This window comes from Molothrus aeneus, chromosome 11, assembly GCF_037042795.1.
Source record: "Molothrus aeneus isolate 106 chromosome 11, BPBGC_Maene_1.0, whole genome shotgun sequence".
Taxonomy (NCBI): Eukaryota; Metazoa; Chordata; class Aves; order Passeriformes; family Icteridae; genus Molothrus; species Molothrus aeneus.
In genome coordinates, this window is record NC_089656.1 from 12,177,814 (window position 1) to 12,191,023 (window position 13,210).

A 13,210-nucleotide genomic window follows, 5' to 3' on the forward strand; every position below is an offset into this window, starting at 1 on the left:
GTGTGGTATTAATACAGGATAGGATACAGAGGAAAGTAGGATGGTTTTGTACCTTGAAGAATGAATGCTCAGTGTCAAATCAGACAAGTTAAGTATCCACTGCCAGTACAGAATTCTTACAGAGCCAATTTTCAGGCTTAAATTAGGAAGAACACAGCTTCTAAATTATACTGCTGAAGAGGAGAGCAACTGTGGCTGTAGTGTGCTGCAGGAGATCAGAGCATCTACAAAGGCAGGAAATAACCAATGGAATACTTGAGTCATCCTTTATAGAAGGGGTAAGTGAGGTGGCTGCTGCAGGGACTACCAAAACATGAGGAGAACCCACATGAGGAAATGTCTCTTTATTTGGTTGAAAGGAGTGTACAAAAACTTCTTGAAAAAATTAAATTTTGTTTTGTAGCAGTTTCAGCATCACAGGCTGTGGCAAACTTGAAAAGACAACCTGTAGAAAACAATCAAGTTTATGAAAATATAATAGGTGGTCAGAAGGGTCACATAGTTGCAAGCAGCCTGCAGATTATTTATGAAGGTTCTTAAGTGTGCAATTACTCTGCTGTGAGAGAGACTACAAGCTGCTTCCACATGCAGAAATCAGAACAGAACATAAAAATTATGAAGTTAAATGGGAAATGTGACCAACAGATGACTAATCAGTTATTCAGTTAAAATTAGGTAAGTGATGTTAGAAAGTTTTGTGTATTGATGTTGACAATTGAGGAACTAGAGATTCTCATACCCAGAATCCTTTGCAAAAGAGACATGTTGCAGGACCTGCCTCAGTGTAAGGTGTCAGTAAAAAGGTTTCAGAGCAGTGACAGTGACAATTGTCCTCAAGTAGATGACATGCCAGACAGCAGCTCTGGAAGAGCAAGCAACAGTTGAGTGTAAAGTAGAACCTGCTGTGGAGCCTGGGTAAATGTGACACTGCTGCTGCTCTGCTTTTAGGAAGGGTGAAAACCAAAGACAGTCTAGAAACCTCTACAGCAAGATGTTGTGATTAAAGGAAACCAGGCAGTTAAAGTGGAAATTGGAGTAAGGGAAGGAATCAAATCTGCACTCATCAATACAGTGCTAACTATTCTCATTTAAATCTGTCTTGAATTTAAAATAAGAACCATGAGAACTATGAGAACTTGCTCAGTAGTGTTAAAAGTAGTCTTGACAGGGTGAATAAATGCTAGGAATGTCCAGGGAACAGCAGAGAATAAGAAAATACTACTCCTTAGATCTATTTTGTGGCCACATTTTGTCCCTGATGCCACAAAGGAAATAGATGAATGCCTGTTGTTGGATCTCCTAGAACTCTGCAGCCAGAAAAGGGAATGAGGAGAAAATGCCAAATATAATAAAATGAGTGGGCAGCACAGAAAAGGTAATGGAAGATAATTCCTGGGAAGGAAACCAGGAAGTGACAATCAAGTAATCCTGGGGCAGGTTCAGCACATCTGAAAAACATTGCCATTGCTATTGCTATGGGGAGTTAAGCTTGGCAATCTGCTGTCACAGAATGCTGCAGTTGACAGAATTTTGCACTGACCTTAAAGATCCCAGAGAGAAAAATCCAAATGGGAACGTTTGGCACAAAAGATACTGTCTCTAACTCAGGAGTTCCTTGGGAAAAACACATTTTGGAGGCTGGTGGAACAGCCTGGGGAAACATTGTTGTATCTTGCACACATCTGTGCTCTTGCCCATTGCAGTGGTCTGTAATCTGAACTGATTTGCCTGAAGTTCTCCAAAGAGGTTTTCAGGAAGTATTTTTGACTTAGAAAAACCTAAAATGCTTGGTAACTGCCAATAAAGATACTTGCTTGTCCTGTAGAAAGTAGATTAGTGGCTTCCTGCAAGGAAAAAGAGGTTACTTGCTTATTCTCTGAAAGGCCTGTAGGTTCATGAATTTCCTTTTCTTATATTCTTATAAAAAATACATATACTTAGATATACTTCTGTTTTCCTTTGTGCTCCAGTACAAAATATTTGTCTTTTAGCACAATGAGAGGGGAAATAAGATTCAGAGCAATTCAGAAGCATGTTAGTTTTTGCTTGGCATTTGATTAAGGAAGATAATGCCTTTACTTTTGATATTAGAACTTCAAACACCTTAAAAACACCTTCAGAGAACTTGCTACTCTAAATTCATAGTTGTGGGGGGGCTTCATTTATCCAAAACATTCAGGAATTTATTATTAGAAGCACCAGCTTCTAATGCTGATGTCTTGCTTCATAGCACAAGAGCTCTGTTCTCTGCAAATCCTGAACATGGATCACTTTCTGTGGGTGGGAATTTCTCCAGAGGGGTTGCTCAGTGCTGGAACAGCTGATGGGATCAGCACCCATAGCTCTGGGTGTCACTCACTGCCCAAAAGGCTGAGCTGTTCAACCTAACTTTAGGTCTTAAAACTGTGGATAGCAAATTGCAAAGTTGGAAGAGCTCATCCTGAGCAGCCTGGCTGTCAGGCTGTGGCTTTGTCAGCTGCCCAGTGCAAGCCTTCAGTGACCAGAGGCAAAATCCTCAGCCTCAGGGGCAGGGGTGGCCTCGGTGCTCCAGCTGCTGCCACTTGTGCAGTGAGCAGGGACTGGAAACAGGCACACAGAGCACAATGGGAAATGAAAACCATGGGAAGAGCCCAGTAAAACAGAGTAAGTGCTTGCTCTTATTTTACAAAAGATCCAAAAGTCAGAGCTACTTCTACTCTGTTCTGCCCATATTGATGTTGGGACACTGCTTCATATTTTGCAGTTTTTCATTTTGTAGGCTGGAGCCTCTATCTGACATTTGATGCTTTCTCAATATTTGCAGTGTGTTGCTCCTTTCTCGATGCAGCACAGACAGGGAAAAGCTTTGCAATGCAACATTGCAGTATCACCAGTACTGACCAGGCCAATCTAATCTGTTTGTAGCAGATTTTCTCCCCACCAATTTAACTTCTATTCTGCACCCTCTATTTTTAACTGTTAGTATAAATTTGCCAGCCAGCTTATGTTCTAGATAAATAGTAAGAGAGGAAAAGGTGAAACTATTGCAAATAAAGTAGCAGCTGAAATTCCGAAATCTGGGAAAACTGCCAAAGAGGTCAATTACATAGACAGAGAAAAGTTGTTAAAATAATTTTCATTTCACAACCCAATATTAAAAAAGGAGAAAAAAGTGTTTTAAACACCCGCTGTATCACGTTTTGATCTGTGCCATATCTGACAAGTTTTCAAAGTGCAGTTATCACTGTTGTATGGAGGAATGTGCCATGAGTGTACACAGTGTAGTGTGTGCACCCCTCTCTCTCTTCATCTGCTCCAGTTGTCATTTCAGGATTATTGACCTGGACTGTTAGCACAGGAAACACTTTGTGGCATTTTTTATATCATCCACTCAGTTGACACTGATCATTCAGAATGATTTTAGGTATCAGTAGGTACCAAATGATTACTGAATATTAGCAAGGCCTCTGTAATGATTCAGTGTGTAAGGCTTTTCTGGTTCCTCTGACTTGAGGAGTGAGTCGAGGGTCCAGGCTGTGGGATCAGCAGTCAACACCTGCACCACAGGCACCAAACAGGCAGGGATTAAATGGAGGGGCAGTGGGCTGAAAAGTCAAGGTCCTACTTGCACAACTGTTATCTAAAGTCTAATGGAACTGGCTCTCTCCAAAGAGGCAGCAAAAGTATGAACTACAAAATACATAAACCTGGCAGACTGAGCACAAAGAACATGAAACCCATCCTGGAGATCTGTATTGCAGAATCCCAAACAAGCTCTGCATCCTTCCCCTGCAAACTTGTGCTGAAGAAAGGAAATGGTGTCAACACAAGGAGGTTTAACAAAGCCGTGCATGCTGCTTTCCCAGTGTCTAGTTGCTAATGGGATGGCTCCTAAGGTTAAGCAAAAGGGAGTATGAAATCTTTGTAGATATATTTTTAGGACAGAGTAGCCCCTGCAGCCGATAGTCAAAAGTAGGAGAGGTGGGAAAAGTGTTTTTTTAAAAGTAAAGAAATTTTCTTTTGTTTGTAAAGCATTAGCAGTACAGCCTGAGCTTGTCGTTTTTTGGAATTGTTGAAATTTGTTCCTCTCCCAGTTTGTCACCTGAAGAACTTGAGTTTTGCTAGACAACATTGTAGAAAACCTGTATCTATGCACATTAATTAAGTTTTCAGTTTTAATCACAGACTGCTACATGTTGTGTGCTTGCCCCTCATTGGAAGAAGATGACACATCATGCATTCAAATACTGACCTGGATTTCTCTTCTAGTCTTTAATACAAAAAGGAAAATGTTGGATGATTTTGCCCTCAGCCTTGTACATTTTTATGCAAGATTTTATCTCTTACTGACTACATAATTTGAAACTGCTTTAATTTACACCATTCCCCATCAGAAAGACAAGTTCTGATAATGCTGGTATTATATGAATATTATATGTGCCATGAAAGATTAGAGTCTGATCTGAGCTGCTGCCTTCTGCAAGTTCTCCTTTCTTTGAAGCCTTTATTTTTATCCTCAGCTGTACCTTAATCTAAACAATGGAGAGTTCTGGAGTCTGCAGGCTCCCCCCAGTCCATTTGTTGGGTGCAGAGTTCCAGACAATTGAAATGGACATTCCTGGAAAGTCCAGAATAGGAAGATGTGGTAGTTGGGAGTCCAAGGTCTGTGAACAAATGCCTTAGTCAGACACAGCAGGAAAAGCATTTTCGGCCTTTTCTTGAGGCCTGCAAGGTGCTCTGGCAGAACACTGATTTACATCTTACTTTGAAAAAAGCACACTTGAATACTGGTTGGTTTTATAACTTAGCAATTCTTGCAAAGTCACTGGGACAAGTAAGGTTCCTCCACTAGAGTTCTTTGTTGTAATGAAGACATTTGCCTGCATTTGCCCAAGAAATGGTAGATGTTTCTAATGGAAATCCATGTAAACCAGATAAATCTGTATTCACCACATGCTAAAAGTATTGCAAAAAAAAAACCAAACCACTGAGCTACAAACAGATTCTTAAAAACAAATCAGTGATTATTTAGAACAAAGCAACACCAACTAACCTGTAGCTTTAATATTCTACATAATGACTTCTGCAGAAGTTTGGCAAATAAAACCCCATATGACCAGCTATTGTCTTCAGTGTAACGTGTTCTAAGGAGAATGCAGTGCCAATGGCTACGTGCTGTTCAGGTAAACACCTCTGCCTGTGGGAACTACAAAACATTGCAGGACAGACCAGTTTGTGCTGATGGTGCTAGTACAGATACAGATCAGCCATCAAAACTTAAGGGAAGTAACTAATAATTTCAAAATACTGAACTTCAGAATGTTATTGATAATGTTTTATTGTAGCACTCATGAAAGTTTTAGCAGTACTGAGCAGCTGGCACACTGGATTTGCACAAAGCTACTGTTCAGTAGATAAGAGCTGTTGGAGCCCCTGAGAGCAAGCTAATGAATGCCCTGACAGAAGCTGATGGGGCACAGTTCTTATGAATAAGCATCTATCATTTGTTTAAAAAATAAAAAGTTGTGGGGTTTTTTAGCAATTGTTTACTTGTGTATTGTGTTGGCCTAGGAAAAATACTTGGGAAAGTGCCCTACCTGCAGTCACACAGTTTCCAGTGTCCTCATGCAGTTAGTTCATTGAATGACAGGTTTTTCTAAGCCAGATGAATTGCACATCTTGTAATGCTTGAGGGAATTGGCTTTTCCATGGTGTGTGTGACCTTTTAGAGCCCTTGGATTCAATACCAGGGGTGTAACAAGCTGTCCTTGCACTCCTGAAGAGAAAACCATTGCAGGGATGGATAACAGACTCCTCCTCCATTACACACAGGGCTGTGCAGGAGGTGGTTTTAATGCTTTCCTGGATGACATAACCTCTTTTCAGAGCTGAATTTTCTCAGTTACATGGACTTCAGCATATTCACAATATTAATACATTTCTACATACATATTCACAATATTAATACATTTCTACATCAGAACCACTTATGAATCCTACTACCACGAAGGGCAATGCTCAGGCTGTTCAGTGCCAGAAACACAATTTACACCAGCTGTAGATTGGTTTTGTTATGCTCCTACCAGACAGAAATAGTTGGTAGGAAAGTAAATCCTGCTATGGAAAATTAAGGAAGCATTAAGAAAGATGGTGAAGTGCATCAACACTATTCTGTAAAATTGCCCAGTGGAGAACAAAGTAGCAAAAGCCTGGGTTCCAGATCTGTTAAGGTGTTCAATAGAAGCAGCTTATTAGCAGAACAAAATGTTCTAAACATAAAAATGGTCCTTGGTCAACAAAAGGATCCATTAAATACCTGTTTATAGAAGGTCCAAGCAAACTCATGCAATGATTAAGGAAAAGCCTGTATAATTCAGCCTATTCAAAGTCTTGCTGAGAAAGAGATGATATAACCTACTGCCCACTCAGTAATGGGAATCAACAGGACTCATTGCTTCTAACAATGAAATAATAATTTAGGTGGTGGTTATGGTCCAATATTTTTCTAAAATTTGTCATTATTATTTAATATGATATTTTTCATGTCCATGTAGAATGTTATTCAGTTTTCTTTGATAACATTACCAAGGTCCATTTTTGTAAAATAGACATTTCTGTCACTGCTTTTACACTTAGCCTTTAAAATTATAATTTTTATCATCTTTCAACCTCAATTGTCCTGCATTTAATTAAATAGGATTTAGAGTAGGACTTCAAGATTGTAATTTCTTAATAACCTTGGTTAACTTTGTCACATTCGTGGAGGTGTCCCTCACTTTTAAATAGTACAAGTTGATTAAACTTGACTGAAGTTGACACACAAACTGGCCTGTATATTAGTCCATCCTGAATCTTCACTGTAGGGAAATTGACTGATATAATTCAGTTACTGTGGTTTCAGAAATGCAAGTATACAGAAAACTGGCCCAATTAATAGGTATGTAGTGTTTAAAAAGAATATTCTCTTAACCTGAATCTAGGTTCTTAGGAAGTTCTGTAAGTAGCCTGAAAGAGTCAGGAATTGCTAGAGTTATTTGTTGTGCTTGTCACACTCTTGAACAGGAGGAGTTCTGTGGGGAAATCTCCATAAACCTGACCTGTGCTGTGCCTTTCAGTTACCTGTGTGTCATGAATGCTCGTGTGCCTATTTTCTACAAGGAGCTTAGGGATTCTCCTGCATGGATTATGGCAGGACGTTTTTTCCCCCTTGCTTAACTGTTGCTGAAGCCAGGCTCCTCATTCATCTCCTGTTACATAACAGCATCAAGGTTTAGCTCTGAAAGTATTTATTTTTAAAAGGGTTATGCTGATGAGTTCTGCCTTTTGGAAAGCATAAAACCTGTCAATTTTTAATATTTCTTCTTTTTTTTTATAGTGAATGAGATCATAGGAAGAGATATGTCACAGATCTCAGTGTCACATGGAGCACCAGTGGCCAGCCAGCCTGCACATCCGTGTCCTGGATCTCTGGAGACGAGAATATCTGATGGAATCCAGTAATGGATAAGCTAACGACTCAACATCCATGAAAACGTCACAGTTTCTCTGAATATTTCTTCATCCTCTTCCTCTTTAGACTTACTGTGCTTCCAACTCTGTGGCCTTGATGAACTGGAACAGTGGATCCTTGCAAAGCCCTTTTAGTGGGTTACATTTTTGATGTAGAGACAGAGCATTTTAATTATAGTTCCTCAGATGCTGTAAAGAGACTTCTTAAAATGGACACACAGAATCTACACCAGATATTTTAACTGTTTTAAAGTTACAAACAAGCTTTGCTTTTTGCATTTAAATAGAATACTTTTATATTTTAAGTGCTTCAGATGTGTGGAGGTGTTAGTTTGCTCTTATAATATTCACAGTCCTGAACGTGGAAGATTTAATGCACATCTTCAGTGTGCTGCTTGCCCTTAGAGGTAGTATAGTTTGTAACTGATGATTTGTAACACCTTTTGGTCATTTTGGAAAGCCTTTAAAGCTTCTGTTTCTTTTTTTTTTTCTTTATAAGATCTTCCAGTGGCAAGTTGTACCTGTCATCTGAAGCCAATGCCATGGAAGCCATTGTGTATATGAATACTGTAGTGTTTTCTTTCTTAGATTCATAGGAAGCGAAGCCAAATGTAGATCTGCACTTGTTTATAAACTGAAGATGTTACTTGATAGGCTGCAAAAAGACCATTCCATCATGAAAGTGTTGGGATAGAAATTACATTCCAAAATTTAACTTTTATAACTTTGTGGATAATCTTCCTGATCTTTATTAGCACAGGCTCCTTCTTGAGATAGCTTTTTTCTTAGCAAGTTACATTTGTAATCAAATTTGAGCAGTAGGATTTTAGATTAAAGAACAGCAACATCAAAGCCATGTTAGATACAGGAGAAAATTTAATGTTTGCTGAGGATCTAAATATTCCCATTATCCCTGCAGAATATGGGTTTGAAATCACCAATTCAGTGGCATTCAAGTTTTCAATGCAATAGATCATTTGATCACATCTGTATCTTTTATAGGCTTATGCCCAACCATGCCACTTGGAACTCCTAAGGAGATGACAGTTACAGTTCCTTAAATTCTGGCTGTTTGTAAATGTCAGTTTGCTAAAAGTAATTTACTGTGAATTAGTGGTTAGGCAGTACCATGTGTCCATGTTTAATTTCAAAGGTGTGAAGCAGGAGCTACCAAAGAAATACACAAGATTCAGCAGCAGCAGTAAACTCCGTGCTGTGCTCTGAGGATGCATCTCCTTTATCCCCATAATCTGATGAATTTGAAACAATCTGTTTACATCATTACCTAAAAGTCTCTGGCCTTTCCAGTCAGACACTGTGGAGAGGATCCAGCACTGCCTGTGGAGGCCACAGCCTTTTCCCTCCCCCAGGAATCACTCATTACAGAGCTTCCCTCCATGGAACACACAGGGTATACCAGTCATGGCAAAGGTCAGCAGTACAGGGAACCTCAGAACATCCAAGGAGTTCCTTTTAGTTGCTCATTTGGGTGAGCCATGACAATCTAACAAAAATTAAGAGTGAATTAATACAAAGAATTAGAAAATTGGAAAATATATTTGCATTGGTTCCAGTTCAGACAAGTGTAGCCATTTTAGCAGTTAACACGTGGGGAGCACATGCCCTTTGTCAACTTCAAATGAATGAAAGGGTCTGACAGTGGAGAGCAGTACTGAGTTGTAACACCTGGGAAAGCAAACACAGCTTCTACTGATGTTGCATTTTGGCAAACAGTGGTGGGGAAAACTTTCCATTGAGCCTTTTGCAGGCAGAACCTTACACCTGGAGTGAAGTCAGTGCCCAAGCAATACCATAGCTGTAATCCCATCTCTGAAACAGCTGAATCATGAACTTTTAAAGACCATATTAAGTGGGTAAAATTGTAATTTTATCATGTACTTCCTTTTAAGAGTGCAGCCTGAGGCTACTAACTTGATGTATCATAATTATTTCAGACAACTTGATGCAAGACCACCATGTACCTGCTGGGAATCTTAAGCATCTTTTTTGTGAATGTACTGTTGAGTGGTGCAAATCTTGACATTTGCAGGAAATAATTGGCAGGGCTGGAATCTGGAAAGTGTGATATTGCAATTGTCCCTCAGCAATGGTGCTTTACTCTGTCCTCTACTCGTGTATGTTAAAGGTCCTAGAAAGAACTCACATGCTCAGAAATACATCTACTTCTGTTTTTAACACCTTCAAAACAAACCAAACCACACAATGCTGTAAACCATGTCATTGTCTCACAGTGTGTGCTGGTGGCAAGGCACGTTCCAGTTTTCATTCATGTATTGGGTCTTTTGCATTAACCATTGTTTGTAGGAGAATTCTGACTGAAAAGCTTTTCATACTGTGTGGGATTTATGCTCCTTTATCCTGCTGGTACAGACTCTCCTTGCAAGTTCTCCAAGTAGCTGGAATTCACACTGTACCTAAAATATAGGAGCCCAAACAATCCGGAGTTGCTATGCACTAAATTTTCTGATGCCTTTAAATACCTTGATGCCTGTAGACGTAGAAATGCTTTCCTATTTAAAAATGAAATTTTAAAAAATATAGCTTTGGATACTAAAGCAGTTTTGTATTTGCCTTGTAAAAGCTTCAATACAAGGGTCTTAATTTTATTTTAGCTTGTGTGATAACGTAGATAAAGACTGTTAATCTTGTATAATTTTAGTGGTATAAAAAGCACATGATCTCTATTGGACTATGCAAATTTAATTAAACAACAGAACCCGGCAATTGTTAATATTTTGTTGGCATCCACTTCCTTGTCCTTAAGTCCTGTCTTCTCCCTGAGTACTTTCCCAAAAATTTTTATTAACTTAGATTATCCTGAAGGAAAGCCTTAATGATGAGGTAGCTTTTCTATAAGGAGGGTAAAAGATCAATATTTGGGGGAAAAACAAAAGGGGGTAGTATATTAATCCAGGGGGACAGGGGTGAGTTCTGAAATTACCATAAACTAGGAATCTGAATTTCTGTAGTAAAACTTACCTGTTATCAGGGGAACTGCCACCCTTTTTAAACCAAAGAATGAAAAAATGGTTTTGTTCTGATACAAAGCTTTGAAACTCTATTTTTGATACTCATAATGGATGTCATTCCTTGAGGTTCGGAAATCGTTCAAATTGAAGTTTTATATTTAAAAATGTGGGACAATAAAGATTAAGTTCTAGATGTTTACAGAGCCTTGTATTGTAATTTCATGTACATTTTGTATTTTAAACATTTTTGTAAGTTATGATTGCAGTGCTACTTGCAGAAATAAAGGGAAAAACTTGCATTTAGGCTCTTAAATCATAGTGTTCAAATAAATAAAAATAATGCAAATACATTGTCATTTATTTGAAATGCAGACCAGATGTAGTGGGAAGAAACTCCATGTGTGATGCAGCGGTAACCAGCTGTGCCAGGCTGGGACAGGGGCACTGACAGACATTGGATATTGGAAATTATTATTCAAGGGAGTTCGTCAGAAAAAGCAATTCCCATTCCTGAAAGGATATCATCTCAGGCAAGATATAGTTAAACAGTTTCTGAAATAAATGTGAAATTCCAACAAAGTTTATATTACTTGCCAAATCCTGGCTGATCAGGCAGCACCGAGGGAAGTCCCTGTGGGTACAGTCGGGCCTTACAATGCAATGTGTATCTCATCTCAGTGATCTTGGTGCTACTGAAAAGGTTTTTATTTCCCTTGCAGTTTCCTGCCGGGCCCTTTCCTTACCCACTGAGGTGTGGGGTGCTCGGAACCCAGCACGGAGGCAGAAGCCGCGGCCTTGGGCTGCCATGCTCACCTGCGGCAGAGAGCAGGAGCCGGGATCGCGGCCGGGCCGGGATTTGCGTCCCTCGGAGCGCCTGTCCCGGCCCATTACCTTCAGCTGCATTTGGCTATAAATACACCAGAAAGGGGATGCTCGAGTGGCACCAGCCGAAGCACGGTAAATATAGCCGAGCTTTAGTAAAAATAGCCCCGGCAGTTTGAAAGCTGTTCACATGTTCTGTAGGGTGATTACCCAGGGTATAATTAGCACACACCGACACCAGCAATAAGCCATTGACTGCGTCTCCTTTGCCGTCAATTCAAGTCGCCTTTCAGATGCAAATGGGCTGGAGGCTGCTCCGCTCGGGTGCTGGGTGGCACAGGAGAGGATCTGCGCTCAGCCAGGGCGGGTGGAGCTCAGCCAGCGCTGACACACGCGCGGCTCTCCGTGCACAGACCAGGCTTTATGCCAGGCAGGCTGAAAACGTCGCTTCCACCTTGCAAAGCACTGGTTTGGTGTTTCACGTAATCAGAGAACAGCAATGTCCTGGTAAAGCCAGTTCCCTCAGAAGAGTAACCAGACGTTTTCACTTGGGACCCAAACCCAAAGGAAATGCTGGCAGAAATCAAGGCCTTTTACTTCTCATATTGTAGCCACTATTCTCTTACAATATTCCACAGCACAGACTTGTGCTTTCTTCTTCCTGCTGCTTGTTTTTGGACCCCTCTCTCTCCCTGCCTAACTCAAAATACCAGTGTATGTTCTGAATCTACCATGTGCTCCACTGGACTGAATGAGGTGAGGATTGAGCTGTTTTGTCCCTACCTTTATTCTTTGCCCCATGGCTTCAATTAATTTGCAATAACAATATTCAGGAACTAGCCACTGCTGTGGTGAGGGAAGTATTAAGATATGTAGAAGGCCATGGAAAAGAAAAAAAGATTTTCAATATATTTAAATTCATGCATAGCTTTGCATACAGACTTCTCTGGTAAAGAAAGTTAACTCAGAACTTTATTCTGCCTGGTAAAAGGATAATTTTTATCAGTCATTCTTAACAAAAAGCAGTCATTTGCAGAGATCCTCTAAAAATTATTTTACACTAACCTACTGTTACTTTTGTTAACACCTGCTACATGCAAAAGAAAACAGAAGGAATAAAAAAACCAGACTAAGATACATAAGCAATAGAAAAGGAATATTTACTTTGCAAAGACTTGGATGTTCAATATATCTTGTTTTTGAAGAGGTTGATCCACTAGAAAAGCCAGGCTATATAAGTTCTCGAGCTGCAAATGTAAAGTTTTCATTTCATTTGTGGTTTTTATTACTAGAAACTGAATAAGAAATACCTCTTCCTTCCTGTCATTGCTGTGACACCTGCTGGTGAGAGCTGGAAGAATGTTTGTAGTCTGTGGTTGTTCTTTCCTGTAATTTTTAATCAAAGTGATGCATCTAAAGAGGACTTGATATGAAAATATGGCTTGGCAGTGCAGTGCTGGATAATCAGTGATATCGTATGAAGTAAGCTGGAGGGAAAAAAGAACAACTACTCTTCCAAATTCTTCTGACAGTGGAATGATAAATGACTGATGGCTTAGAAAGGTCCTTCTTGTAATAAAAAGCAGGAAAGACAGGGAAGCAGTGTGTTGAAAATCCTGACGGTAGGGAAGGCAAATATTTTCTAGAAAACAGGCAATTATAAAAAACAATAACCACCCTACAATATTAACAACTGCAGCATCTCTCAATAAACACCTCCACACATTAATGACTGCAGATTCTGGAATCAAAGACAAAAGTTCCTAAATCCAGCTTCTCCACATACCCAAGGTTCTGGCTGTAACACCAACATCAAGGATTTAGGCTGGCATAGAGCATTTTTTAGGACAAGGCATGAAAGGTCAGGGTTGCCTTCCTAAATTTACTACAGCTTGGTACAGAAGGCGTGA

At 39.7% G+C, this 13,210-nt stretch overlaps 1 protein-coding gene across 1 annotated transcript in view; it reads left to right on the top strand.

Moving 5' to 3' along the window:
* NFATC3 (nuclear factor of activated T cells 3) overlaps positions 1-10,824 on the top strand; it is a 64,682-nt gene extending 53,858 nt beyond the window's left edge. The window contains exon 11 of the mRNA XM_066557523.1: positions 7,355-10,824. Coding sequence (XP_066413620.1) covers positions 7,355-7,479 — 125 coding nt within the window. The 3' untranslated portion in view covers positions 7,480-10,824. The remainder of the gene's footprint in view (positions 1-7,354) is intronic.
* The last annotated feature ends 2,386 nt before the right edge of the window (positions 10,825-13,210 follow it).